Genomic DNA, 25325 nt, shown 5'->3' with positions numbered 1-25325 from the left:
CAAATTTCCTGATGTAATTATGTGTAATGAGATAACAGCTCAACACAAAACCTGGTTCATTTGGGGCGTCTGGGTAGCATAGCGGTCTATTCCATTGCCTACTAACACGGGGATCACCGGTTTGAATCCCCGTGTTACCTCCGGCTTGGTTGGGCGTCCCTACAGACAGAATTGGCTGTGTCTACGGGTGGGAAACCGGATGTTGGTATGTGTCCTGGTCGCTGCACTACCGCCTCTGGTTGGTCGGGGCGCCTGTTCAGGGGGGAAGGGGAACTGGGGGGAATAGCGTGATCCTCTCACACGCTACGCCCCCTTGGAGAAACTCCTCACTGTCAGGTGAAAAGAAGTGGCTGGCGACTCCACATCGGAGGAGGCATGTGGTAGTCTGCAGCCCTCCCCGGATCGGCAGAGGGGGTGGAGCAGCAACCTGGATGGCTCGGAAAGAGTGGGGTAATTGGCCAGGTACAATTGGGGAGAAAAGGGGTGGAAAAAACTCAAAAAAAAAAAAGTTGTTCATGTAAAGCAGATGTTTAATAAAAATTAAATTGATATGATGAAAATGAGAACTTTTTTAAAAATATGTTTATTGGCATTTACAATTTTAACATATTAAACAAGTCACATATTGAGTAATTTCACACAATAAACCCCTCACCTCCCCCACTCGACATTCCCAGATCCTCAAGGATAAAAACCAATTAAAGAAATAATGAAATTATATACAACTAAATCGAAGACAAAAGAAAAAGAAAGAAAACGAAAAACAAAACAAAAAAAAAGTTCCAAGAAAAATAAATAATCAGCATGGTTCACCTAGACACAAAAAAATCTCTCAGTTTATAGTCTATAGTAGTTGGGCCGTTCCTGACTCGAGTCAAGAGGCATCCCAGTCTGTTATAATGTCATACTGTCATATACTGTTATACTGTCTGTTATAGTGTCAAAATAAGTCAGAAAAGGCATCCAGACTTTCTTGAACTTGTCCCTGTTACCCCTTAAGGTAAATTTGATCTTTTCCAACTTGAGACAATACATAATATCCCTGATCCATCTGACATGGGATGGAGGTCTTAAGCTCTTCCAATTTAAGAGTATTAGGCGCCGAGCTAGCAATGTAGTAAAGGCCACCAATTTATACATGTTAGATGGCCAGTCACAGTCTTCCGGTCTCACACCAACTGTGGCAATTAAAGGATGCGGATCAGTAGTTGTACTAAAAATGTCACTTAAGGATTTAAATATTGCTGACCAAAATGTATGTAGCTCAGGGCACGTCCAGAACATATGCAACACGGTAGCTGGTGCATGTTTACATCTATCACAAGTGGGGTCGATGTTGGGGTAAATTTTGGCTGATTTAGCTTTGGTAAGGTGGACACGGTGAACAAACGAGAACAATTTTGAACTGTGCTTTCATAGAATAGCAATGCAATTTTATGATCAAAATATGTGGCAGGCCTGTTGAATCTCTCATTCTAACACCTATGATAATTTTTCCCTTTAGAACAACCACTAGATCTGATGGGGGTTGAGACAGCCGTTCGGAATATTGAAGCTCGCAAAGAACTATGGGAACTTATGACTATTTGCACAGTTGAGATAAAAGAATGGAGGCATTTGCTGTTCAGCAAGGTGACTGTCATATGGACCTGTTTTTGTTTTTGACAATAAAAGACCAAAAATTTACTTACAAGAAGATAATGATGGTGATAGTGATTCACTGAACGATCAAGAGAACACACTAATAACTCCACATGGATTAATAAAGTTTTTTGCTCTGTTTATGTATATATTTGCACATTTTGTTGTGACAGCGCCTGCATTTTAAATTATATTTTTTCTCAGTTTGTGGTGTCACAAGCCCAGGAGAAAGTGGCTGCATGGCAGCAGCAGGCACTATCTTTAACAGAAAACATCCCTGCCCATAATGCAGTATTGCAGGAAATCCTGAAAACCTTGCAACACTTTACACATCAACTTTCTGACATGGCCAGACTGCACAGCCCCGCATTCAAAGACAAGCACTGGAGAAAACTATTCAAAGGTCAGAGGTCGTGTTGTGATTTTATCTCATATGTCAGGTGTGATGCTGCTCGTTTTTAAAATGGTAAAAATTATATTTCCTTTCGCAGGCGTGGGCCTGCTGTATGTCCCAGAGATGACACTAACTGTAGATGAGCTGATATTTAAGTTGCTTGGAGAACACCAGAAAGAAACTGAAAAGGTGAGAGTAGAGGAGCTATGATATTTGGAAACTTTGGGGCTACTTAGACAGGAATTGCTTCATGATATAATACTGTGCCATATACATGAGACAAAATGGAGTAAAATCTATCAGAAATACAGAACTCAATTTATTTATTATCTTGGAAACCTCATCATCCTAAAAATCCATACAATAATCGGAGGCAACTTTTTGGCCATCATAATAGACCAAGCAGTTCCCTATTTATCGTGTGTTGGGCTCTGAACACATTTTTTCTTTTATACTTGATTGATTTTGTGCTTTTTACCCTCTCAGATATGCAGAGAAGCAAAGGCAGAGTGGGACATGGGGCAAGCCCTCCGAGAGCTTCAACGGAATTGGGAAGCCAGACTATTTGAACTAGCTAAGTTCACTGTCTCTTCATGGCAACAGGACAAACCACAATACCTGACGACATGGAATCATGAGTTCTCGGCTGACACTATTTCAAACAACTTAACTCCGGGGCAACACTCCCAGGATGGCACAACCCTCACCATTATTGGTGAGACTGAGTCGAGAGACTGACAAAGTTCACGGTATAAATGTAACTGTTGTAAAAATCTAGCTTTCTACCACATGCTTTGTGAACTGATGGTTTGAAAAATCCATGTTTTGCAGTCTTCTAGACCAGGGGTGCCCACAATTTTTTGACTCGTGAGCTACTTTTAAAATGACCAGGTCAAAATGATCGACTCATATTAAAAATAATAATAAAAATACTCAATACATTTTTACATATATATGAACATTTATATGCAGTGTGTGTATTTATATACATGTTGTGTTACATATACAGTATTGCAATGGATTTGCATTTATATTGAACCTTACACAGGCAATAATCATCCCAAGCATTTGCTACTACACTATGTTGAAATTGCATCACTGCATGAACCTTTACAGCTGTGGTAAATAGATTTGTGATCTCTACCTCTCTGCTCTGAGGATGACCTGCACTGGAGGGAGTCAGACAGGGTTGCATAGTTTGGACAGTAGCTGCTGATAGCCAGCCTCAAGCAGGCCTCCAAATGATCATCTGTCATGGTGAAACGGTATTTGGACTTGACAATCTTCATGTGAGAAAAGGCTGACTCACACAAATAAGTAGAGCCGAATAATGCCATCAAGGAGGTTGCGCATTTCCTCATGTTTGGGTACTTGTCCTCTGTAAGTAAGTTCCAAAACTCTCCATGCGCCCTGGACTTAAGCTGAATGTCAGCCTGTACTGTCAGCATCTCATCCTCCACTGCAGACGAGTTCAGGTGAAACAGTGTTGCCATTTTTGAGGCGAGGGAATCCACCTCTGTATCTTCCCCAAATGGGTAGCACATAAATGTAGTGATTGGCTCGAGCAAAGCAAAGTCTTGAAACCGTTTGTCAAAGTCTGACCGGACATTTTCAATCTGCTCTGTGTAGCGTGCACTGTCAAGTTGCGCACACGCCATCCCTTGCTTCTCCAGCTCTGCTGCGAGGTTTCGGAAGTTTCCCAAATCACGGCGCTGCAACTTTGAGGACAGAAGTTGCATTTTCCGTTTGAAAGCGTTAACTGAGCTGATCATGTTTACCACGCTTTTGTCTTTTCCTTGCAGCTCTAAATTAAGCTCGTTCAACATGTTGGTTGAATCAGTTAAAAATGCCAAGTCTAGCAGCCACTGATTGTCATTAAGTTGCTTGTGTTCCGCATGTTTAGTGATAAGGAGAAACTCCTTAATCTCCGGACAGAGCTCTCGAAATCTCTGCAAGAATCTCCCTCTACTAAGCCATCTCACGTCAGTGTGTAGCAAGAGGTCAGAGTAGTTACAGTCGGCCTCTTCCAAATGTGTACCAAACAACCCTCTTTGAAGAGACCTCGCTCGAATAGAACAGGCGGGTTTGGTTGCCACATCCATGACCTCTTTCATGTTTAGCATTTTTGCGCATAATGCTTGTTGGTGCATTATGCAATGGTAATTAAGGAAGTCCGGGAAAGCATCGTCCTCCCTGCACTTGGCAATAAATCCATTGGCGCGGCCCAACATAGCAGGCGCACTGTCCGGGGTGATTGACACCAGTTTACACACTGGGAGCTGGATTTTATCCACAAAGTTTTTGAAGATCTGAAAAATGTCCTCTCCCCGCGTGTGTTCCTTCATGGGTAGTATTGTTAACAGCTCCTCTTTTGCGGTCATATCTTGAAACACCATGCGAATGAAAATGCACAATTGGGCCGTATCACTTATGTCCGTAGACTCGTCCAATGGTAGTGAGAAACACTCGCAGTCCACGATGTCCCTCCAAAGCTGCTGTGTCAAATCATCGCCCATCACTTCACAGCGCCTTGTGACAGAATTTCTTGATAACTGGAGAGCTTTGATTGAAGATATTATTTCTGATTTGTTTTTAAAGTCCCGAAACAACGAATCTGCTGCCTGAAGGAAGGCCTCTTTCATCATCTCTCCATCTTGGAAGGCTTTCTTATGCTTAATGATGGAGTGACTCACCCATAAAGATGCTTCGGTGGCTGCCTTTGTCTTTGAATGCGGCTGCAGGAAAAGTGACTGCTGGGCGATTAACTGTGATTTTAGTTCCCTCACCTTTCTCTTTCTCAGCTCGCTTTTCAAAGGGAAGTCATTGTCATAGTTTTTATGAACAGTTCGAAAGTGCCTCTCCACATTTCCTTTCTTTGGGATAGCAATGCTAGACTGACAGATGACACAAACGCATTTGGAATAAGACATGGTGAAAAAAAAGTCCTCCTCCCATTCCACATGGAAAGGGTAGGTTTTTTGTTTCTTGCTAGGTCCGGCTCCCCCACTCATTTTTGTTTTGTTTCACTTTTTAGTAGAGTTTTTTTTAGAGAGTTGAACTAGCTAGCTCGATGCAGTTCTGCATTAGCTCTCATTGTGGGCATGTGAACTCCAAGGTACGTTCGAGAAGGGCTCTGGTTGTTATGGTAACCTAATGTAACAAAAGTTTTAGGTTCCGCTCTAGAATCTTTGGTTTTAGGCAACAGCAGACTGGCCGTCCTTTACGTCAATCAAAAGGCAAATGCCAAATGGAGGACAGATGATAGGCTAATGTCTTGGGAAAAAAAAGTTTTTTCGAATGTCATGGAGATCTACCAGCACTGCCTTCGCGATCTACTGGTCGATCGCGATCGACGTAATGGACACCCCTCTTCTAGACTGTTGAAAGTTAAAAGGAATAGTGTGGGGACTGGTTAGTCCAGAGACAGCAAAGTTACGTTGCAAAGTGGGCGGCACGGTGGCCCAGTGGTTAGCGTTGTCGCCTCACAGCAAGAAGGTTCTGGGTTCAAACTCCGGGGTTGTCCAACCTTGGGGGGGGGGTGGTCATTCCAGGTCGTACTCTGTGTGGAGTTTGCATCATGTTCTCCCCATGTCTGTGGTAGGTTTTCTCCGGGTGCTCCAGTTTCCCCCACCATCAAAAGAAACATGCATGTTATGGTTTATACTCCTGTCTGTGCCCCCGACCAAGGCAATGGGAAAAGAACTGGAGTTGGTCCCTGGGCACAGCATGAAGGCGGCAGCCCATTGCTTCTTGCTGCTGCACAGATCACAGCTAGGATGGGTTAATTTGCAGTCACTGAATTTCCCCAAGGGGATTAATAAAGGAACTTAAAATGCCAGTTTAGTGCTATTGTGTAATGTTCAAAAAAGAACCATCTAAATTTGTAATATAGCATGGATGTGGCATCAGCACATAAGACAGTTATTTACAATGCCTGCCACTGTTAGCCATATTTTAGCAGTATATTTTGCATACAGATGCTGTAAGCTGCTGATTTGTGTTTGTCAGGTCTGGAGTTGCTTCTTGCTGAGACAGAAGACAGTGTGATGACTCTGTCCAATATGTCTGTTTCCATTTATGTTGATGAGCTCAAGTCCGAGGTGGAACACTGGCTACAGCTGTTACAAGAGCTTGGTAAATCGGATAAAAAATATTGATGAAAAGGTTCTTTCCTGATCATGTCTCCAGTCGTTTGCTTTCAAATACTGATTGCTTATCATCTCCCTTTCATTTTAATATTTGAAGAGGAACTTCTTGATTTCTTTCAAAGATACCAGGAAACATGGACCTTGTTGACCAAGATGTTTTTTGTAACAAATGTCTGTGCTCAGAGACCTGAACTGGTAAGTTTGGATATTAAGTTCATCAATGGAAGAGGTAACCATGATTATTTATGGTTGCAAAATGCTTGTTGAAACTCATGTAATGACAGAAACAAGACATGTGGAGTAATTTAAAGTATAAATCCTGAATTTAGTTGGCCATTACGATTGAAAAAATTGAATTGTGAATGGAAATTGGGTACTTCTAAACATTCACAACATGCAAAACTATTATAACTTAATTTAGGGGTCTATTTTAGTTGTTCAGCTTTTAAAATCATGAACAATGCAAACCAACCTTTCAAGACTCAAAATGCATTTAAGATTCATGCAAACGTGTCACATACCACTGTATCAGTTTTTGCATCAGTCTGAGAGACTATGCCAGCATTGGTTTGATTGAATAGAAAATATTTGTTTTGGTAAAGCAATTAATAATTTGAAATCACCAAATGTATTAAGGGCATAAAGAGAGGGTTTAAACTAATGTTAAAGTGCAACTTCTCCTTTGTTCTTAGATGGAGAAATTCCACCCAGTGGATAAGACATTCAAAGAAATAATTCACACAACCTCAAGTGACCCTCATGTGTTGAATATCGTTGGTCATATGAAGACAAATGATCATTTCTATGGTTATCACCTTCGAATGGCTCTTATTAACGGTCTGTCTACAATGGAAGCAATTTTCAACCAGATGCTTCATCTCCTTGACGCTCCTCGAGAAAAGTTCCCGAGGCTGTGTTTCCTGAGTGACAGGGAGGTGATGGAACTGCTTTCTCTGTGCCCCACACCCTACACTCTGCTCCCCATTACACGCAAATGTTTTAAAGGGGTATGTTGGTTTGAAGTGGACTGTAAAATGCCAATTTATAGGACAGATTTGAGCAGTGGACAGAATATCTCTAATACCCATGAACAGACAAAAGTCCTGGGGATCTTTGGCAGCTTCAGGGAGCATATACCCTTTTTTTCTCCCCTGGAACCAAATCTTAATCCCTTGGTTTGGCTTTGTGATTTGGAGACGCAATTACAACAGACCATGATGCGACTTGTGAAACAATGCTCTATTGCACGAAAACAGCTTAAACCAATAGACATAGACTTGGAATGTAATGCTAAAGCTGAAGACATCCAATTTACAAACATGAAAGAAGATGTGCCAACTGTGTTGAAACTAGTCTCCGACTATCCTCTTCAATGCTTGTTGATAGCTGAGGAAGAGATATGGTGCAACGAAGTTCTAAGAGTTAACCAGGCTTCAACCCCAGTGACGTGGATACGCATGAAGACACATGTTTCTTCCAAACTGAAGAAATTGTGCTTTACCATAAGGAAGGGACTCACATGTGGCAGCAAAAAATCCCTGGTATCTAACCGCACTAAACTGTATCTACAGGCTTTGGTGCAAATTACCATGAATCATGCACAGCAGCTCACCAAGCTTATGGAGGTGAAGTGTGAGCTAGAGTTGTCTTTTGAATGGCAAAGTTTGATGAAATATCATATAACTTATGAAGTTCAAAAGCCAAATGCCGTTGAATGTCCACAAGAGTGCCAAGATGATTCACAATGTTATGTGGATGTCCTGGGCTCATGGATACCTTATGGTTATGAATACGTTGGTCCTAACCACTTGACAATGGTGAATACCCCCTCCACAGACAGGGCAATCCTGGGGATTCTCTTTGCGCTGACCAGCTACAGATGTGGTTTTGTGAGTGGACCTTGCATGTCTGGAAAAAGCAAAATCGTTTTTCAATTAGGAAGAGCTCTCGGACGACAAGTCATTGCTTTAAAGTGTTGCCTGAGCATAAGCCCTAATGTTGTCCAGCAGATGCTGCTTGGTGCCCTCCAGACTGGAGCATGGCTAGTATTGGACTCTGTGGACTCTATGACACAAGGAGAGCTTTCATTACTGGGACAACAACTGGCAGACATTCACCAATCCTTCACTGTGTTAATGAGAAATTCAGAGCATAGAACAGATGGAAAGCCAAAGGACTGGGTGAGTGAGGTGGAAAAAAATGTTAAACATGCCCATGACCCAGGATGTTTAATGTCATTCGCAGGGAGGAATATTTTTGCCAAACAGAGCTATGGATGTGTTATCATCTCATCCAAAAGATACACCACCGAGGTTCCCGAGAGTCTACGAGCAGCAACCAGAGCCATTGCTTTGACTTGCCCAAGTTACAGGATCTTTACAGAAGTATTGCTGGCTTCCATTGGTTTTTCAGAGGCTGCGTCTTTAAGTCGACGTCTGGTGTCCCTGCTAAGTATGGCCCAAGATTCACTTTGTCTCCCTGATTTCATCAAGCAAGACCAGACCACCTGGCTGGGGGTTTTGCAAAATGTCATCACAGCCTCTGCTGGACACTTAAAACAAGGCATTACTGAACAAGAAGTTTCAGATGAGGGGAATGTTTCTGCTGAAGAAGGTAAAGCTCATGAATTCCCACACAATTTGCCTGTCAAATCATCTAAGACCGAGGTAGAGGGCAAAGAAAAAAAGAAGCACAGCAGTCGAGCTGTTGCCCTCATAAAAGGAGTAATGGAAGAGCTAGCAGTTGTAAAGGCACTTTCATCAATTTTACTACCTTCTATTCATGACAGCAAGAAAGCTTTACAATTCTGCACTATTTTCAAAGAAACATTCCCCATGGCACACTCTGTTCCTTTTACCCAACAGTGTATTGAAGAAGAGGAGGAGAAATGTCTTAAAGATGCAGTTACAGAAGAGCTACAAAGAACAGGGTTTCAATCTGATGCGCAAATGATCAGCAGTGTCCTGACACTCTACAGAGCGATGAGGATCTCACGAGCAGTTCTTCTCATGGGCCCCTCAGGTAGCGGAAAGACGACATGTTACCGTGTTCTAGCTGGGGCACTAAACAGCCTGGCTAGGGCAGTGGAAGATGTATTTAATGAAGAAGATACAAATGAAGGCGATACCCCACTGACAGATCCCCAAGCACCTGTTTCAACCTGGAGCTCTGTTGACACTGTGATCTTATTTCCTAATTCCATGTCCCATGAGGAGATGTTTGGGGCTTATTGTGAGGAGAGAGGGTGGTGGGATGGAGCTTTCACCAAAGCATTAAGAGGCTCAGAGCGATGTCATCTTTCAGCCTCTGCCGTCTCCAGCAACAAGCAGAAGGTGGGTCTGAGAAAAAAGGTTCAGTGGCTGGTGTTGGATGGGGAGCCACTAAGGCAGGCTGGATGGTTGGATTGCTTCAGCACTCTCTGCTGTGCAGATGATCCCTCTCTGTGCCTTGCATCAGGTGAAAGATTTGTTCCACCTGAGTCAGAGCTAAAGCTACTGGCTGAGATCACAGACCTCAGCGATGTGACCCCATCTACTGTGACCCGTTGTGGCTTTGTGTGTTTTATTGGGAGTGATTTGTGGAAGGCAGTCTGGAAAGCTGAAATGGAGGCTCTATGTGCAGAACAGGCACTGGATCAAGAGACCTTAAAGATGTGGAAACATCTAGCTCAGGATCTTTTCTGCAGCACGCTACATTTGCTCAGGCAAAATGGGCTAACACCTGCAATGTACAGTGATGAAGTAAGAACCAGTGAACATTGTAAAAGCCTGACACATGGACTGCAAGAAGTAATGTCATTTATTAGGATTCTTCATGCCCTCCTAGAGGCTTTTAGGAATTGGCCTGGGTCAAAAGCTGTTCCAAGGCAGATGGACAATGCAGGTATTTTTTAATTCTAATCATTGACATGAATACTGGTTATTTGTAATGGCAAATAGCAACTCTTTACACAGGCTGCTCTACCCATTCCCTCAACAGATACATCTCTACAAGGAGCCCATGTAGCAGGCACAGATGTCCAGATTGCTCATGAAATACAGACAAGGAACCTTTTTCTGGTGGCCTATATATGGGGATTTGGTGGACATCTGCATCCCCGGTAATGGAATCATGTACAAATCTCTTTTTTTCCTCCGCCTGTTCACAAATATTATTATTTCCAAATTCTTCTACGTTCTTGCTGCCAGAACAGTTAAATATTGTTTTTACCAAAACACTTCCAAATGGACATCACCCATTAATCCATACCTAACATCTTGATTTGTCTTTACTTCAGCCACTGGCCACAGTTTGACTTGCTAGCCCGCCAAGTGCTATTCGATAGCAGGTATCGAGTTGAGGTTCCAGATAAAAGGAACGTGTTTGAACACTTTTTCACCCAGGGCGAGGGGACGGTTAATGACATTATCTGCAACATGAAGTGTCCCAGGATTAAGAGTTTTCCGTTGGGCTATTCAACTATTCCCGAGGTTGGTACTTGGTGACAGATGGAGTTGTTTTAACCTGATTAAAAGCAATTCAGAGCATGATGATGTTGTCGCTCAACTGTGAACCGGTTGTTCTTTAGTATTGGCTGTGTTCAACATTGGTGATTTTATGCTTTTTTATATGAGCATTCTATTCTTATCATGCACAGTATGAGAAATACACTTATCTATTGGACTTCATGTTGGATGCAAACCAGCCGGTGTTGCTGGTGGGAGAGGCCGGTTCAGGAAAAACTACCCTGTGTGAGTCTTTGTTGAGTCAGAACCGGCAGTACATCAACCTACCTGCCAGCCCACTCCTAAAGCCCTGTCACCTGCATAGCGTGCTGGACAACATAGGCTACCAGAGGACGTGTCGAGGCACCGAGCGTGCTGTGATCAAGCAGTCGGCGCTGCTTCTATTTGTGGATGACTTGCATGAAGCCCCCTGTGGTGAGTAAGAAAAAAGAAGTGGCTGAAAGTGACAGAATGAATATTTAGTTAGATTTTTCATACTGCAAATGACTTATTGGGGCTTATATGGTAACACTTCATAGCCCAGATTTAAGAACCACAATAAACTTAAAATAGGACTACGTATAAGCATATATTTTAGGATGCCATCTATGAGGTCCTATGGTGATTTGGAAATACTACTGGAAGCCACTCTATAAGGCTAGATAAATAATTGATTATAAAGACTTACTGACAGAGGTTATAAGGTGCTATAACCCACCTGTTACAATCTGTTTTTTAACAAATCTGAAATCTATGGGGTATTATGACCATATTATTGTATTGTGTATATAAAGTTCTATTACTACTACTACTACTACTACTACTTTCGGCTGCTCCCGTTAGGGGTCGCCACAGCAGATCATCCGTTTCCATCTCTTCCTGTCCTCTGCATCCTCCTCTGTCACACCAGCCACCTGCATGTCCTCCCTCACCACATCCATAAACCTCCTCTTTGGCCTTCCTCTTCTCCTCTTCGCTGGCAGCTCCGTATTCAGCATCCTTCTCCCAATATACCCAGCATCTCTCCTCCACAAGTGTCCAAGCCATCTCAATTTTCCCTCTCTTGCTTTGTCTCCAAACCGTCCAGCCTGAGCTGTCCCTCTAATATACTCGTTCCTAATCCTGTCCTTCATCACTCCCAATGAAAATCTTAGCATCTTCAACTCTGCCACCTCCAGCTCCACCTCCTATCTTTTCATCAGTGCCACCGTCTCCAGACCACAACATAGCTGGTCTCACTACCTTCCCTTTACCTCTTGCTGGTACCCAAGCAATACATACATACTTGCTGGTATATAAAGTTCTATTAATCACTGTTAAATACAAGGTCACAGACAGCACAAAATGCTTGTTAACAGGATATTATTAAGCTTTACTGACACTAAATTTAAAGTGAAATGTTTTAGTGTTTACTAATATCAATAACCCTGGATTGCAGTTCATCACCCAAACGCTTTGCAGAAGGACAGAGGGATAGAAGGAAAAGGTTCACAAAAGGGTTAGTTCTTAAAAATCAAAAGTGTAGTATTTCCAAACATTTCCGAGGTAAAGCAGAATACTGTGAGGCAACAGGCTATTAGCACATTACTGTCCTCTGAAACAAAATGGACGCTAGAATATGGGTGATGAGTTTACCTCCGACATAATGCAAAACTCAACTCATTCATTAAAGATAACACATTATGCATCATCTATGTAAATATTCTCCACACACATTTGTTCACAAATTTATCTCCCATCTGCTCCATCACAGATGTATTCAGGCATGTAGACATTCATAACCATAATCACACATCATACATTTATTATAATGAACACTCCTTACATGACTCACTTATCTAGAAAGGGCAATGCTTTTTTTTTCTTTGAAATACTGACAGGACATGATATGGACCTGTGAAACTCATCTTGAATGAGAATTATTTTTGTAACACTTCCTCATGAGTCATGTAAACATCTGGTAGTGCAGATGTGAGCGTCTAACATTTCCATAGAAATGGTGCCAGTACTACTTTTAGGTTGTAAAACAAAATGCGTCTGTTTCCTGGCGGCCTGTCCATGGTGTCTCCCCGCCTGCCGCCCAGTAACTGCTGGGACAGGCTCCAGCAACCCTGCGACCCTGAGAGCAGGATAAGCAGTTCGGATAATGGATGGATGGATGGATGTATTTGGCCAATTACCCCACTCTTCTGAGCTGCCTCGGTCACTGCTCCACCCCCTCTGCCAATCCGGGGAGGGCTTGCAGGTGGAGTCGCCAGCCGCTTCTTTTCACCTGACAGTGAGGAGTTTCACCAGTGGGATATAGCGCATGGGAGGATCATGCTATTACCCCCAGTTCCCCCTCCCCCTTGAACAGGTGCCCTGACCGACCAGAGGAGGTGCTAGTGCAGTGACCAGGACACATACCCACATCTGGCTTCCCATTCGCAGACACGGCCAATTGTGTCTGTAGGGACGCCCGACCCGGAGGTAACACGGGGATTTGAACCGGAGATACCTGTGTTGGTAGACAACAGAATAGACCACCATGCCCGCCGGATGCCTGGCAGCATGTCTTTGATGCTGGCATAGTTGTATATGTCTTGTAGCTTTCTGAGAAACCTGCATGTTAACCCAGAAAGGAAGACTTTTTTCACTGTCTTAACATTGAGGACATTATGATTATTTTGGGTTTTCCCAAACCTGAGGAGCACTTAGCTCAGTGTAATAAAGTCTGCTCTGCAGGCCACATTACACTAACCTTTATGTCATTGTTTGTTGTATTTGTGTTTTAGCTACCTGCTCTGGTCTGTACAGCACTTTGGTCAGCGTGGGTTGTTTTTAAATATGCTTTATGAATAAACTTGACTTCACAATCTGACTGAAACGTAGATTTGAGCCACGCATGCGCACAGCTGACTCAGAGCGGGCAGTGATGAAAAGCAGAGTTGGTCGAGCAAGCTAGAGGGAATGAAGAGAGAGAGGGGTGATGGCGTGAGCAAACGTTTTTCGAAGGTTTTGAATCACCGTAAGCACGAGATGTTCTTCATCATACAGTCATAAATGTGCACAAATGTTTTTTAGGCTGACAGGTCCAGTAGTTTGCAAGATTAGCCGCAGACACACACACACACACACAGACACATACATGTGCACGCAAGCACACACACATGCACACACACATGCCACGCACACACGCAACGCACGACCAAACACATAATCCTCTCCAGGCTACTGCCTGGCAGACATAAATATGTTAAGTCCTTCATGGCCTGCTAATATATTCTATCATATATTGCTCTGACTGTCGGCGGCTCCATGCTGGGGGAGCACAGGGGGTCATGGGACTGTTAATGTTACAGTTAAAATTGTGTTTTAATGATGTTGTATTCATGTTGTGGTTATTGTTGTGTTGTTTGTTTGGGGGTTCGACTCAGACTAAGTAGAAGACTGTTTACTGACTGACTGTAGGACCGTGACTTAGACCGATGTCACCAGTTGTGACCTCGAGGGGACATCATTGTGTTGTAGTCAGTTCTGCTCTGTTCTGGCCAGTGTGTGACTTCTGGCTTGCCAACATCTGGGATCATGCATCATCGGCCTGGACCTGCTGACCTGCTGGGGAGCCCGTGTTAACATTTTTGAGGCAACCATCACCCTCGGCACGAAGACCATGGTGCTCCAGTCCGGCCGGAGGAGGAGCAGGATCAGCAGCTCCCCGAGTGGATGAGGTGTCAGCGCTGGGGCCTGAGGGAAAGGCCTACCACTCTCAATAGGGCAACTTTGAGCTCCACGACGGGTTGGCGTACAGGAGGTGGCAAGCTCCCGGATGAGGGAGCGGCCTCCTGCAGCTATTGGTGCCCTGTGTGATATGTCCCAAGTTTCTCCAGATGGTCCATGGCTCGGTGGGGGTGGGTCACTACGGGAAAGCCAAGACCCTCCATGACCCTCCACAATAAAAGAATACTCCTGGGTACATGCAGTGTATGGGGCACGGGAGTTGCGATTAAGAGGTCTCCGCCTCTCGACTCATTCTATGCCAGAGCCGGCCATCGAACAGACTCATTGGCGCTTGGAAAAATTGGCACGGTGAAAGACGGAGCCCACCAGAGATGTAAGTTTTCCAGCCCACCCTGATGGCTCCATTGCACCGCGGCTCCACCACCCCCTAGACCAACAACAGGGAGTGCATGCTGCCCGCTGCCGTCGATTGTCCCCTAGAGGCCAAGAGCGCCAATACAGGGGAATGCCCACTGCCCCCACCACTGCCTGCCCCCTAGCATCCGGAAGTGATTCTGCACGTAGTACACCAGCCAAGCTGTCCAAGTACAATGGGCACAGCTAGAGCAGTACCTCTTGCAAGTCCAATTAGCAGCATGGCACAACGGATGGAGCAACGAGGAAGCTGCCATCCACCTGGGTCTGGCATTGGAGGAAAAGGCCTTGCAGATGCTCATCAACCTTGTCCCAGCAAAGCAGCGGGACCTCCAAGCCCTTACCATGGTGCTGGAGAGGCGGTTTAGGCAATAACTCTTCACTGACCAGAGCAGAGAGCAGGGAGTAGCTAGCCAGTTGCTGCCACCAAGAGGGCGAGAGCCTGGGTACCGTCACCGCAGATGTGCAGCTACATGCCCAACACGGTTACCTGCAGTTCAACGCAGCCACTCAGGAGGAGCTGGCCCTCCACGCTTTTCTGCGCGGGCTCGTGCTAGAACAGTTGCGCCAGCATGTTCACCTCACCATGTCCCAGTCTTATCAGCGAGGTTCTCTGCGAAGCTGAATGGGCTGAGGTGATACTCTCCATGCGTGAGGTTGGCTGAAGATGAGGAAGAGGTAGAGGAGGTCTACCAAGTTCAGCTTTCACCACAACAGTCTCGACAATGGCCTCCAACATCCAGGTGATATCCACCACGGCCGATTGACCACTGTTACCAGTGTGACAAGCCTGGACACAGCCTGCGACTGCCCAGCACTGGCGCCATAAGCCAGAGTCAACCGGCCAGCAGGGAAATGACAATGGAGTGGCCTAGTGAGGGGACCACCACTCCAGTCTCCAGCCCCCCTTCAAGGCCGATGTATGCTGGTTGGCCTCCTAGGTCACACAAAGGACTGTATTTGGACTGCAAACTTGATGGTTGATCCTGCCGAGCCCTGATGTGACCTGGCGTCGTCCAGGGCACCACTGGCCCCCTCTCAGTGGCTTGGTCACCAGCCAACACCCAGCTGATGACGGTGACAGGGAAGAAGGCTGGCATGAGAGGGACGAGGTCACTGTTAGTCCAGGCTGGAGATCAGGATCGGACACACAAGTTCTGGCTCGCCAATGTCCAGGACCCATGCATCATCGGCCTGGAACTGCTGACCCGCCAGGGAGCCCATATTAATGTGTCGGAGGCAACCATTACCCTCGACATGAGGACCATGGCACTCCGGGACCAGCAAGCCAGTCACCAAGCAGCCACCGCTCAGCAGGCTCAAAGCCTCAGTGCAGCATTGGAGTGCTGCTGCTGCCGGTGGTAGGAAGAGCGGTGCCAGATGACGCTGACAGTGGCAGCTGTCCAGACCGTCAGCAATGAGGAGAGGTTGTTCCTGTTGACCACGCAGCAACTGAGGCAGCAGCAGGAAGCAGACGTCGCCCTTGTGCTGGTTAGGGGCTGGTTGGAGACGGGGCAGTGCCCCGAGTGGACAGAGGTGTCAGTACTGGCGCCCGAGGTAAAGGCCTACCACTCTCAGTGGGGTAACTTTGAGCTCCACGACAGGTTGGTGTACCGAAGGTGGCAAGCTCCCGGATGAGGGAGCAGCCTCCTGCTGCTATCGGTGTCCCCTGTGCTGTGGGGGCGGGGCACTATGGGAAAGCCAAGATCCTCCACCGCCTCTGGGGGCAGTTCTACTGAGCTGGCTGTCGACGAGACGTGGAGCTGCACATGCGCTGCTGTGACTCCTGCACCCACCAGGCCCTGGCTGGCCCCGGAGTGTGGCAGAAGAGGTCTTATGATACACAGTGCTTTGGGCAGTCTGTTTGCCAGTGACGGCACCCTGGACTTTTGGGGGACTATGTATTGGGCAATGGGGTTGTCAGGGATGACTGACCCTTCACATGGGGGTTATGTAGCGACCGGGGGAGGCAGTCACTCCGACTGTCAGTGGCTCCGCGCTGGGGGAGCACAGGGGCTCATGGGATTGTTAATGTTACAGTTAAAATTGTGTTTTAATGATGTGGTGTTCATGTTGTGATTATTGTTGTGTTGTTTGTTTGGGGGTTCGGCTCAGACTAAACAGAAGACCTTTTACTGACTGACTGCAGGACCATGACTTAGACTGATGTCACCAGCTGTGACCTCGGGGGGGGGGGGCATCGTTGTGTTGTAGTTAGTTTTGGTCTGATCTGGCCGGTGTGAAAAGAAAAGAGCACTCCTGGGGTCGTGCGGTGTATGGGGCACGGGAGTTGCGATTAAAAGAGATCTCTGCCTCTCGACACATTCTTCCATGCCGGCTCACCACATTACTGACAGCACAATATGTGGAAATGGTGTTATTTCCATGCAGTTGATAGGGGTACAAATCTCTGTGTTTGCAGAATATATTTGACAAGGTTCCTTGAGAACATGACATTCCTATATCAGTAAGTGGCAGCGCCTCGAGGTGCATAAAAGGTTATTTTTGAAGGGTTTTTTATCAGTTTTTTTAGTATGCAGTAGAAAACAGCAGTATACTGCAAGTCACTGACAGAATAGATAATGTGTGTAGGGTCTAAGGACAGGATGTTGTATTGCTGTAAATCCCATTCAGGCAAATTTGTAATTTGTGATAATGGGCTATACAAATAAATTTAACTTAATTGTTTATGAATGTTTGTGTGGATTTGTACATCCATAGGATAGGACAGAAGTGGATAAATTCATGAGCTGAAGTTCTTTGATTGTGTTCACATGGACAACACAATGTATGATCTTATATAACTGGTTTGAGTTTTGTATGAAAGCAGAAGTGAACGTGTGCTTGCACCAATCACCCAAATTTCCCAGGTATTTTTATACGTGGCTCTAGAGACTCTGCAGACTGCATCGTTTTGCTCCTCATCCAGGTACTACTGAAACTGAAGACAGTAATATCCAGTAGTCTGTTGCCTCACTGTGTTAAGATATGTGTAAAAAAAAACACTTAAAATTGGGCGTCCGGGTGGCGTAGCAGTCTATTCCGCCGGTTCAAATCCCCGCATTACCTCCGTTCTGGTTGGGTGTTCCTACAGACACAATTGGCCGTGTCTGCAGGTGGGAAGCTGGATGTGGGTATGTGTCCTGGTCGCTGCACTAGTGCCTCTGGTCGTTTGGGGTGCCTGCTTGGGGGGGAGGGGGAACTGGGGGTGAATAGCGTGATTCTCCCACACGCTACGTCCCCCTGGCGAAACTCCGCACTGTCAGGTGAAAAGAAGCAGCTGGCGACTCCACATGTATCGGAGGAGGCATGTGGTAGTCTGCAGCCCTCCCGGATTGGCAGAAGGGGTGGAGCAGCGACCGGGATGGCTCGGAAGAGTGGGGTAATTGGCCAAGTACAACTGGGTAGAAAAAGGAGGAAAATCCAAAAAAAAACCCCACTTAAAATGAGTGAACTTGATTTTAAAGAAATAGTACTCTTTTTGAATCCTGTCTTTCTATCTGGACAATAATTTAGGTCGTTATAATTGCTGGTTGGGGTTGTTGATAGTTATTAGTAAGCACCAAAATTGATCATTTTACTGGCAGCACGGTGGCCCAGTGGTTAGCACTTTTGGCTCACAGCAAGAAGGTCCTGGGTTCGAACCCCAGGCCATCCCAGGTCTTTTCTGTGTGGAGTTTGCATGTTCTCCCTGTGTCTGCGTGGGTTTCCTCCAGGCACTCCGGTTTCCCCTACCATCAAAAACACATGCATGCTAGGGTTTATACTGCTGTCTGTGCCCCTGAGCAAGGCAATGGGAAGACATAACTGGAGTTGGTCCCCGGGCGCTGCAGCTGCCCACTGCTCCTAGCTACACAGCTAGGATGGGTTAAATGCTGAGAGTGAATTTCATTGTATGTGCATACAAATGACATATAAAGTGTATTCTATTTTATTCTATTAAGTGTCCTAAAGCATATGAATATTTTTTTATTAACTCTAGGATACAGTAACAAAACTTAAAAAAACTTAACAACTATTTCAGTTAACAGATAAAGGCCAATAGAGTGGCATATAATCTTTTCTAAACCACTATAAGAACTTATAGATAATACCTTCATGCATTATGAAAATGCTTAAAGTACATTATACTCATAGTGTATGAGTATACTCAAATACACTCTGTGGTTTGTAAACATAAACTTCATAGAGAGTGTTATCCCTTATGCTTCTTTATCTCTTCTGGGTTTAGATCCCCGGGGAAATGTGTCAGAGGTTCTGGAGACACTACGACAAAGCATTTCAAAAGGAGGGGCCCTAACCTCTGATGGCTATCATTTCAAGTTATTCCGTTCTAAAGCCATCAACTACATGGCTACCTGCTGCCCATATGGGCCAGGTAATCCCAGAAGCAACGTCATCTCCTCACGCCTTTTCCGGCTCTTCTCAATCATTGTCCTTCCTAGCTTATGCGTCGAAGTGCTCTTCTCTATTCACTCCCCTCGACTAAAACTCTGGCTGAGTAACTTCCCATACCTGCCGCCCCCTGCGGACATGGCACTCTGTATCATAAGTGCAACACAAGATCTTTATTGTGCAGTGTTGGAGCAATTCCAACCAACTTTTCAGAGGCTCCAGTTCATATTCTCTCACCATGACCTGCAGAGGGTATTCCAGGGAATGTGTATGTTGGAACCTATCGATCCTAAAATAAAGTTACCTCAGAGAGATGCCAACCCTGTAATTCTTCTCTCCAAGTCTGCAGCTAGCGTCCTTAACATAGCCCGCCTGTGGATGCATGAGTGCCTGCGTACATTCAGTGATAGATTGTGCTCAGAGGATGATGCCAAAATGCTGGTGTCACTGATAACCAAGGTATCAGAGGCACATTATGGAAGTGTTTTGATTGATGAGCCAAAGACTCTCAGCTCAATACACACAACTGCTAATACAATCCCTGTAACGCCTACACTTGCTGCAGAACCAAAGAGCATCGTTCACTCAACCAGCCAGATTTCAGGCACACCAGATAACAGAGATGAAGACAGAGGGCCTTCGCCTCTACAATTGACCACTAATCCTTTGGCAGCATTTAGAGAAGAGAAGGATTCTATCCTGTCTGATAGACCAGACAGATCTGAATGCGGCACATTAGACTCTGGTTTATTTTGGGACAGCAAAACTGAAGATAATTCATTTGACGATATCACCATGACTCAAAAGGTAAAAAAATCAAAACCAAAGAAAAAACAAAGGAAAGTTGTGAAAGAAGACAAGTTGTCCCTGCATGATGTAAGCTTAAGCAAAGTCTTAACCCCCTCTCCACCAAAGGGACCGAAATCGTTTGGCCAGTCAGACTGGAAGAGGAGCCACAAGGTGACTGAATTGACTCTGCAGACTGAAGGCAGAAGCTCAGATGAGCCTAGCTTACCGATCCCCCTTCTGCTATCACAGTGTCTTCAGGACACTGAGAAAAATATGGATAAGATTGTATATGGCCCTGAATTCTCTGAACCACTCAACCTAGTGGGTCAGCAACCGAATTTCAGATGTAACTCTTGCTATCAGGAGCGAGACTTTGATCTGCTTGTGCAGCAGCTGTGTACTACAGTGAAAAGGAAAGCGGTGGATGGAGAGGAGGGGCTTAATGATAATTACAGCATCATGTCCAGTTACCTAGTTCACAAGCAGATGGTCCATCATCTGTTGCACATCATGAGGGCACTACTCATTCCTGGAGGTCATGGAGTCCTTTTTGGTTCAGCCAGAGGCACAGGTCGAAAGACCGACATTCGTTTGGCGACTTACGTTATGGGTTGCCACTTGGTGGAGGTGCATTCCAGTAATGAGGAAAAGTTGCATGACATCCTTAAGGCTGTTCTGAGTTTGGCTGGAGTGAACAGTGGTGAATATGTGATACTAGCCCACGAGAACATAAGCCAGGCTGTGAGAGAGGAATTACTGGTATTGATGGCCCATGGGACCTGCCCAGGCCTTTACCATGAAGGGGAGCTGACAAACCTGGTTCTCAGAATGAATGCTGTTCAGACATCGCGGAGAAGCCACACACATGACCAGCGGATGCTTGAAAAGTAAGAAAGACTAAGCACACCTGTAAAAACCACATGCTGCTTTGACATATTGCTGAGACCTAACTTGATTTTGGAAGGTCATTTTTTACAGAATCCGAATCAGGATCAGAATACTTTATTCATTCCCAAGGGGGAATTCCCATGTCATTGTATGATTTCAATAATATGGCTTACAAATTCATCCATTTCAAATGGTCCTATTGCTTCATTAGAACAGGCTTTAATTGTATTAATGGGGGGGGGGGGTTATAACCAAAGGCTGAAATTAAATACATTTGGAATACATAGTATTCAGCATAGGACAAAGTGTTGATTCTCTTCAGTAGCTTTGCACATTTGGTGTGATGATGTCTATATAAATTGTAGCTATATATTTTCTTCTAATTGAAGATTATTGATAGGGGTGTCCAGGTAGTGTAGCAATCTATTCTGTTGCCTACCAACATGGGGATCGTCGGTTTGAATCCTCGTGTTACCTCCGGCTTGGTTGGGTGTCCCTACAGACAAAATTGGCCGTGTCTGCGAGTGAGAAGCCGGATGTGGGTATGTGTCCTGGTCGCTGCATTAGCACCTCCTCTGGTCGGTCGAGGCACCTGTTCAGGGGGGAGGGGGAAGTGGGGAGAATAGCGTGATCCTCCCACGTGCTACATCCCCCTGGCAAAACTCCTCACTGTCAGGAGAAAAGGAAGCGGCTGGTGACTCCACATGTATCGGAGGAGGCAGCCCTCCCTGGCTCGGCAGAGGGGGTGGAGCAGCGACCGGGATGGCTCAGAGTGCGGGGTGATTTGCCAGGTACAATTGGAGAGAAAGAGGAGGAAAAAATCCCCCCCCCCCAAAAAAAAGTTTTGTTGATAAAGTTTTACATAATAACTTACATAATAATACAAGTTACTTTTTTTGTTAAGTAAATATTGTTCAATAAGTACATGAAATGGTCGGTCGATAATAATCAGACATCAGATCAATAATAATCGGCGCTGTGATGGCCTGGTGGCCTGTCCAGGGTGTCTCCCCCCCGTTGCCTTATGACTGCTGGGATAGACTCCAGCAACCCCGCGACCCTGAGAGCAGGATAAGCGGTTTGGATGATGGATGGATGGAAGTACATGAACGGATTTGTATTTTCACAAGCGCTGTTGACTATGATCATGTTTGATAGTGCTCTGGTAGAGAAGATTGGACAATCTCACTGCTCACTGACTTGGGCTTCCTCTTGATGACCAGTGTGGTGCGAACAACAACATGGAAAAGTAGATTTTGGGGTGCTGAGCTAGTTTACTTACTGAAATGTGCATTAGAAACTGTAATAAAAGTACACACATAGAAAATGGGCACAGAGCATGTCAGTCACGAGTCTAGTTCTCTTTGTATCCTTACCCGAAGGTACTTTGCTAAATCTCGGAAGAGTGTGCATGTGTTCCTGCTGATGCCCTTCATCACCTCACACAGCAGCCGTTCATCTGCAGATCAAACCCAGCACTGGAAGGTAACCCAGAATCTTCTCGAACGCCTATTTGACCAATTTTTTTCTCTTACCTGATTGCCATAAATTTCAAGGCTAATACCTTGCATTTTTATATTAAAACATTTATAAAATGGGGCATCCAGGTAGCGTAGTGGTCTATTCTGTTGCGGACCAACACGGGGATCCCGATTTGAATCCCTGTGTTACCTCTGGCTTGGTCTGGCGTCCCTACAGACACAATTGGCCGTGTCTGCGGGTGGGAAACCAGATGTGGGTGTGTGTCCTGGTCGCTGCACTGGTGCCTCCTCTGGTCGGTCGGGGCACCTTTTCAGAGAGGAGGGGGAACTGGGGGGAATAGCGTGATTCCCCCCCACGAGCTACGTCCCCCTGGCGAAACTCCTCACTGTCAGGTGAAAAGAAGCAGCTGGCGACTCCACATGTATCGGAGGAGGCATGTGGTAGTCTGCAGCCCTGCCTGGATGATCAGCAGAGGGGGTGGAGCAGCGAACGGGACGGCTCGACAGAGTGGGGTAATTGGCCGGAGACAATTGGGGAGAAAAAGAGGGAAAAAAAACAAACAAACAAACCATTTGTCAAACAACTGGTAAGTAGTGCTACCTTTAAAGGAAGCTGTTTAACATGCATGTCTTGGATCAAAACATGCCATCACAAAATGCTACCATTAAGAGGAAACTGTGCTGTTATTTTTGTTGTCATGTAGATTTAACAGCTCATGTATTTACAGTTCAGCCTGTGGGTAAGTTTAAAACAAGGGTTCATATTTTGCCTCATTTTTCAACATTCACAGTGTACAGTATTTCATTGTCTGAAACACAATGTCTCCATCACCAGGCACACATGGCCAAAGCCCTTAGCCTCAGCTGCTGTGTGGAGGTGTACCATCCTTGGTCTAGCCAGTCTCTAGAGGAAGCTGCTGCTCATCGCCTCCACGGCAATCCCTACTTATATACTTCAGATGGCAAAAGTTAGTTCATGTCTCCTTTTTTATGGATGTTCTGCAAACAGTACTGAAATAAGATGTGTCTGAGATAACATGAGATAAATTACATTTACTAAGATGTTGTGGTAGACTATTTTGGCCAAGGTACCTCATCGTAATATGATTTCACACATCTTTAACATGAAAAACCACAGGGGGATTGATACCTTTGTGTTGGCTCCATGCTCTACCCATGGGCCCACACACCTATATGAATATATGTATTGTGTGTGTGGGTGTGTTTATACGTATGATTTTTTTTTTTGGAGATACTTTATTAATCCCCGTGGGGAAATTACGCTCTGCATTTAACCCATCCAAGCTATGTAGCTAGGAACAGTGGGCAGCCGCTGTGCAGCACCCGGGGACCAACTCCAGTTCGTCTTGCCATGCCTCAGTCACGGTCACAGACAGGAGTACTAACCCTAACATGCATGTCTTTTTGATGGGGGGAACCGGAGCACCCGGCGAAAACCCACCGCAGACACGGGGAGAACATGCAAACTCCACACAGAGGATGACCTGGGATGACCCCCAAGGTTGGACAACCCCGGGGTTCGAACCCAGGACCTTCTTGCTGTGAGGCAACAGAGCTAACCACTGCACCACTGTGCCACCAATCCCCGTGCTGTTACCAATGTAGCAAATTCACGGGGCAGCCAGAAATCCGTCGCAGCCGGGAATTGAACCTGGGTATCCTGCACCACAGGCGACTGCGCTAACCAGTCAAATTAAGGGTCTGACCCATTAGCCAAGGGCTAGAGAGTCTACACATCCGTGGTTGTTACATTACCCCCCTCTTTCGGGAAGCGCGTCCCCACGCTTCACCATATCAGCTCCCTCATGCCTCTGAGCGCACGTGCTTCCGATGGCCTCACGGTCTCACCATCCCACTTCTGACACCAATGTAGCGAATTCACGGGGCAGCCCGGAATCCACCACAGCCAGGAACTGAACCCGGGTAGCCCAGACCACGGGTGACCGCACTAACCAGTCAACTAAAGGGTCCGACCCTTCAGTTTAGTTTGTTTGTTTGTTTGTGTGTATGTGTTTTTGTGTGTATATGTATCTTTGTCTTATTGATTGATTGATTGATTGATTGATTGGTTGGTTGGTTGGTTGGTTGGTTGGTTGGTTGATTGCTTTCCGGTTTGTAGTAAGACACGGTGTATTACTTTGGCTTTCAATGTAGAGGAACAAGCAGATCAAGAGTCCAGCGTGTCCCGAGCAATGGCAGGGATCCACCAGTCTGCATGTAGATATGCTTCAGTCCTTCTAGATGCTGAGCCCTTCAGCCCTCAGACCTATGTGGAGCTCATCACCCACTTCTCTCACCTTTGTTCCCACCTGCACAAGCACGGACTGGAACCAGCTAACAGGTTGGTTTTGACGTTTAATCAATATACTGACATCTTGACATTTGGCCAAACCAGTATTTACTGTACACAAGAAAATTGCTGGCACTTTATGGTTCATGCAGTACTTGATGCAAATGTTACAATGGCCATAACATTTGTTTGAGATTATGTTATGTAAACTAATTTAAATGTACTCCCCATTACAAAAGCACACTGTAGGCACAAAAGCGTCAGCATAAACGATTGTCAAGTTAATAAAAATTAATCCAAAGCTTAAACTGCGGCTAATATTTTGGCTGCAAAATCGTAAGTTTTATAAGGATTAAAACAACAATGCTTTGTTCCTTCTAATGTTTACTGAAATAGATAATTTCTCTCAAATTCCCAGGACAACTGTCATGTGATATTAAAATTCATATTAACCGGGTGTCCAGGTAGCATAGCGGTCTATTCTGTTGCCTACCAACACGGGGCTCGCCGGATCAAATCCCTGTGTTACCTCCAGCCTGGTTGGGCATCCCTACAGACACAATTGGCCGTATCTGCGGGTGGGAAGCCGGATGTGGGTACGTGTCCTGGTTACTGCACTAGTGCCTCATCTGGTCGGTCGGGGCGCCTGTTCAAGAGGGA

General features: G+C 45.5%; 1 protein-coding gene across 1 annotated transcript in view; it reads left to right on the top strand.

Annotated features, from left to right (window-relative positions):
- LOC130131922 (dynein heavy chain domain-containing protein 1) overlaps positions 1 to 25325 on the top strand; it is an 81813-nt gene that overhangs the window by 37068 nt on the left and 19420 nt on the right. Inside the window, exons 20-31 of the mRNA XM_056301648.1 lie at positions 1505 to 1632; positions 1846 to 2044; positions 2133 to 2224; positions 6876 to 9942; positions 10162 to 10282; positions 10460 to 10593; positions 10797 to 11102; positions 19033 to 20003; positions 20112 to 20872; positions 22256 to 22358; positions 23190 to 23322; positions 24530 to 24716. Coding sequence (XP_056157623.1) covers positions 1505 to 1632; positions 1846 to 2044; positions 2133 to 2224; positions 6876 to 9942; positions 10162 to 10282; positions 10460 to 10593; positions 10797 to 11102; positions 19033 to 20003; positions 20112 to 20872; positions 22256 to 22358; positions 23190 to 23322; positions 24530 to 24716 — 6202 coding nt within the window. The remainder of the gene's footprint in view (positions 1 to 1504; positions 1633 to 1845; positions 2045 to 2132; positions 2225 to 6875; positions 9943 to 10161; positions 10283 to 10459; positions 10594 to 10796; positions 11103 to 19032; positions 20004 to 20111; positions 20873 to 22255; positions 22359 to 23189; positions 23323 to 24529; positions 24717 to 25325) is intronic.

The sequence above is a fragment of the Lampris incognitus genome (genome assembly GCF_029633865.1).
Source record: "Lampris incognitus isolate fLamInc1 chromosome 5 unlocalized genomic scaffold, fLamInc1.hap2 SUPER_5_unloc_2, whole genome shotgun sequence".
Taxonomy (NCBI): Eukaryota; Metazoa; Chordata; class Actinopteri; order Lampriformes; family Lampridae; genus Lampris; species Lampris incognitus.
This window is presented reverse-complemented; position numbering and strand designations above follow the sequence as displayed.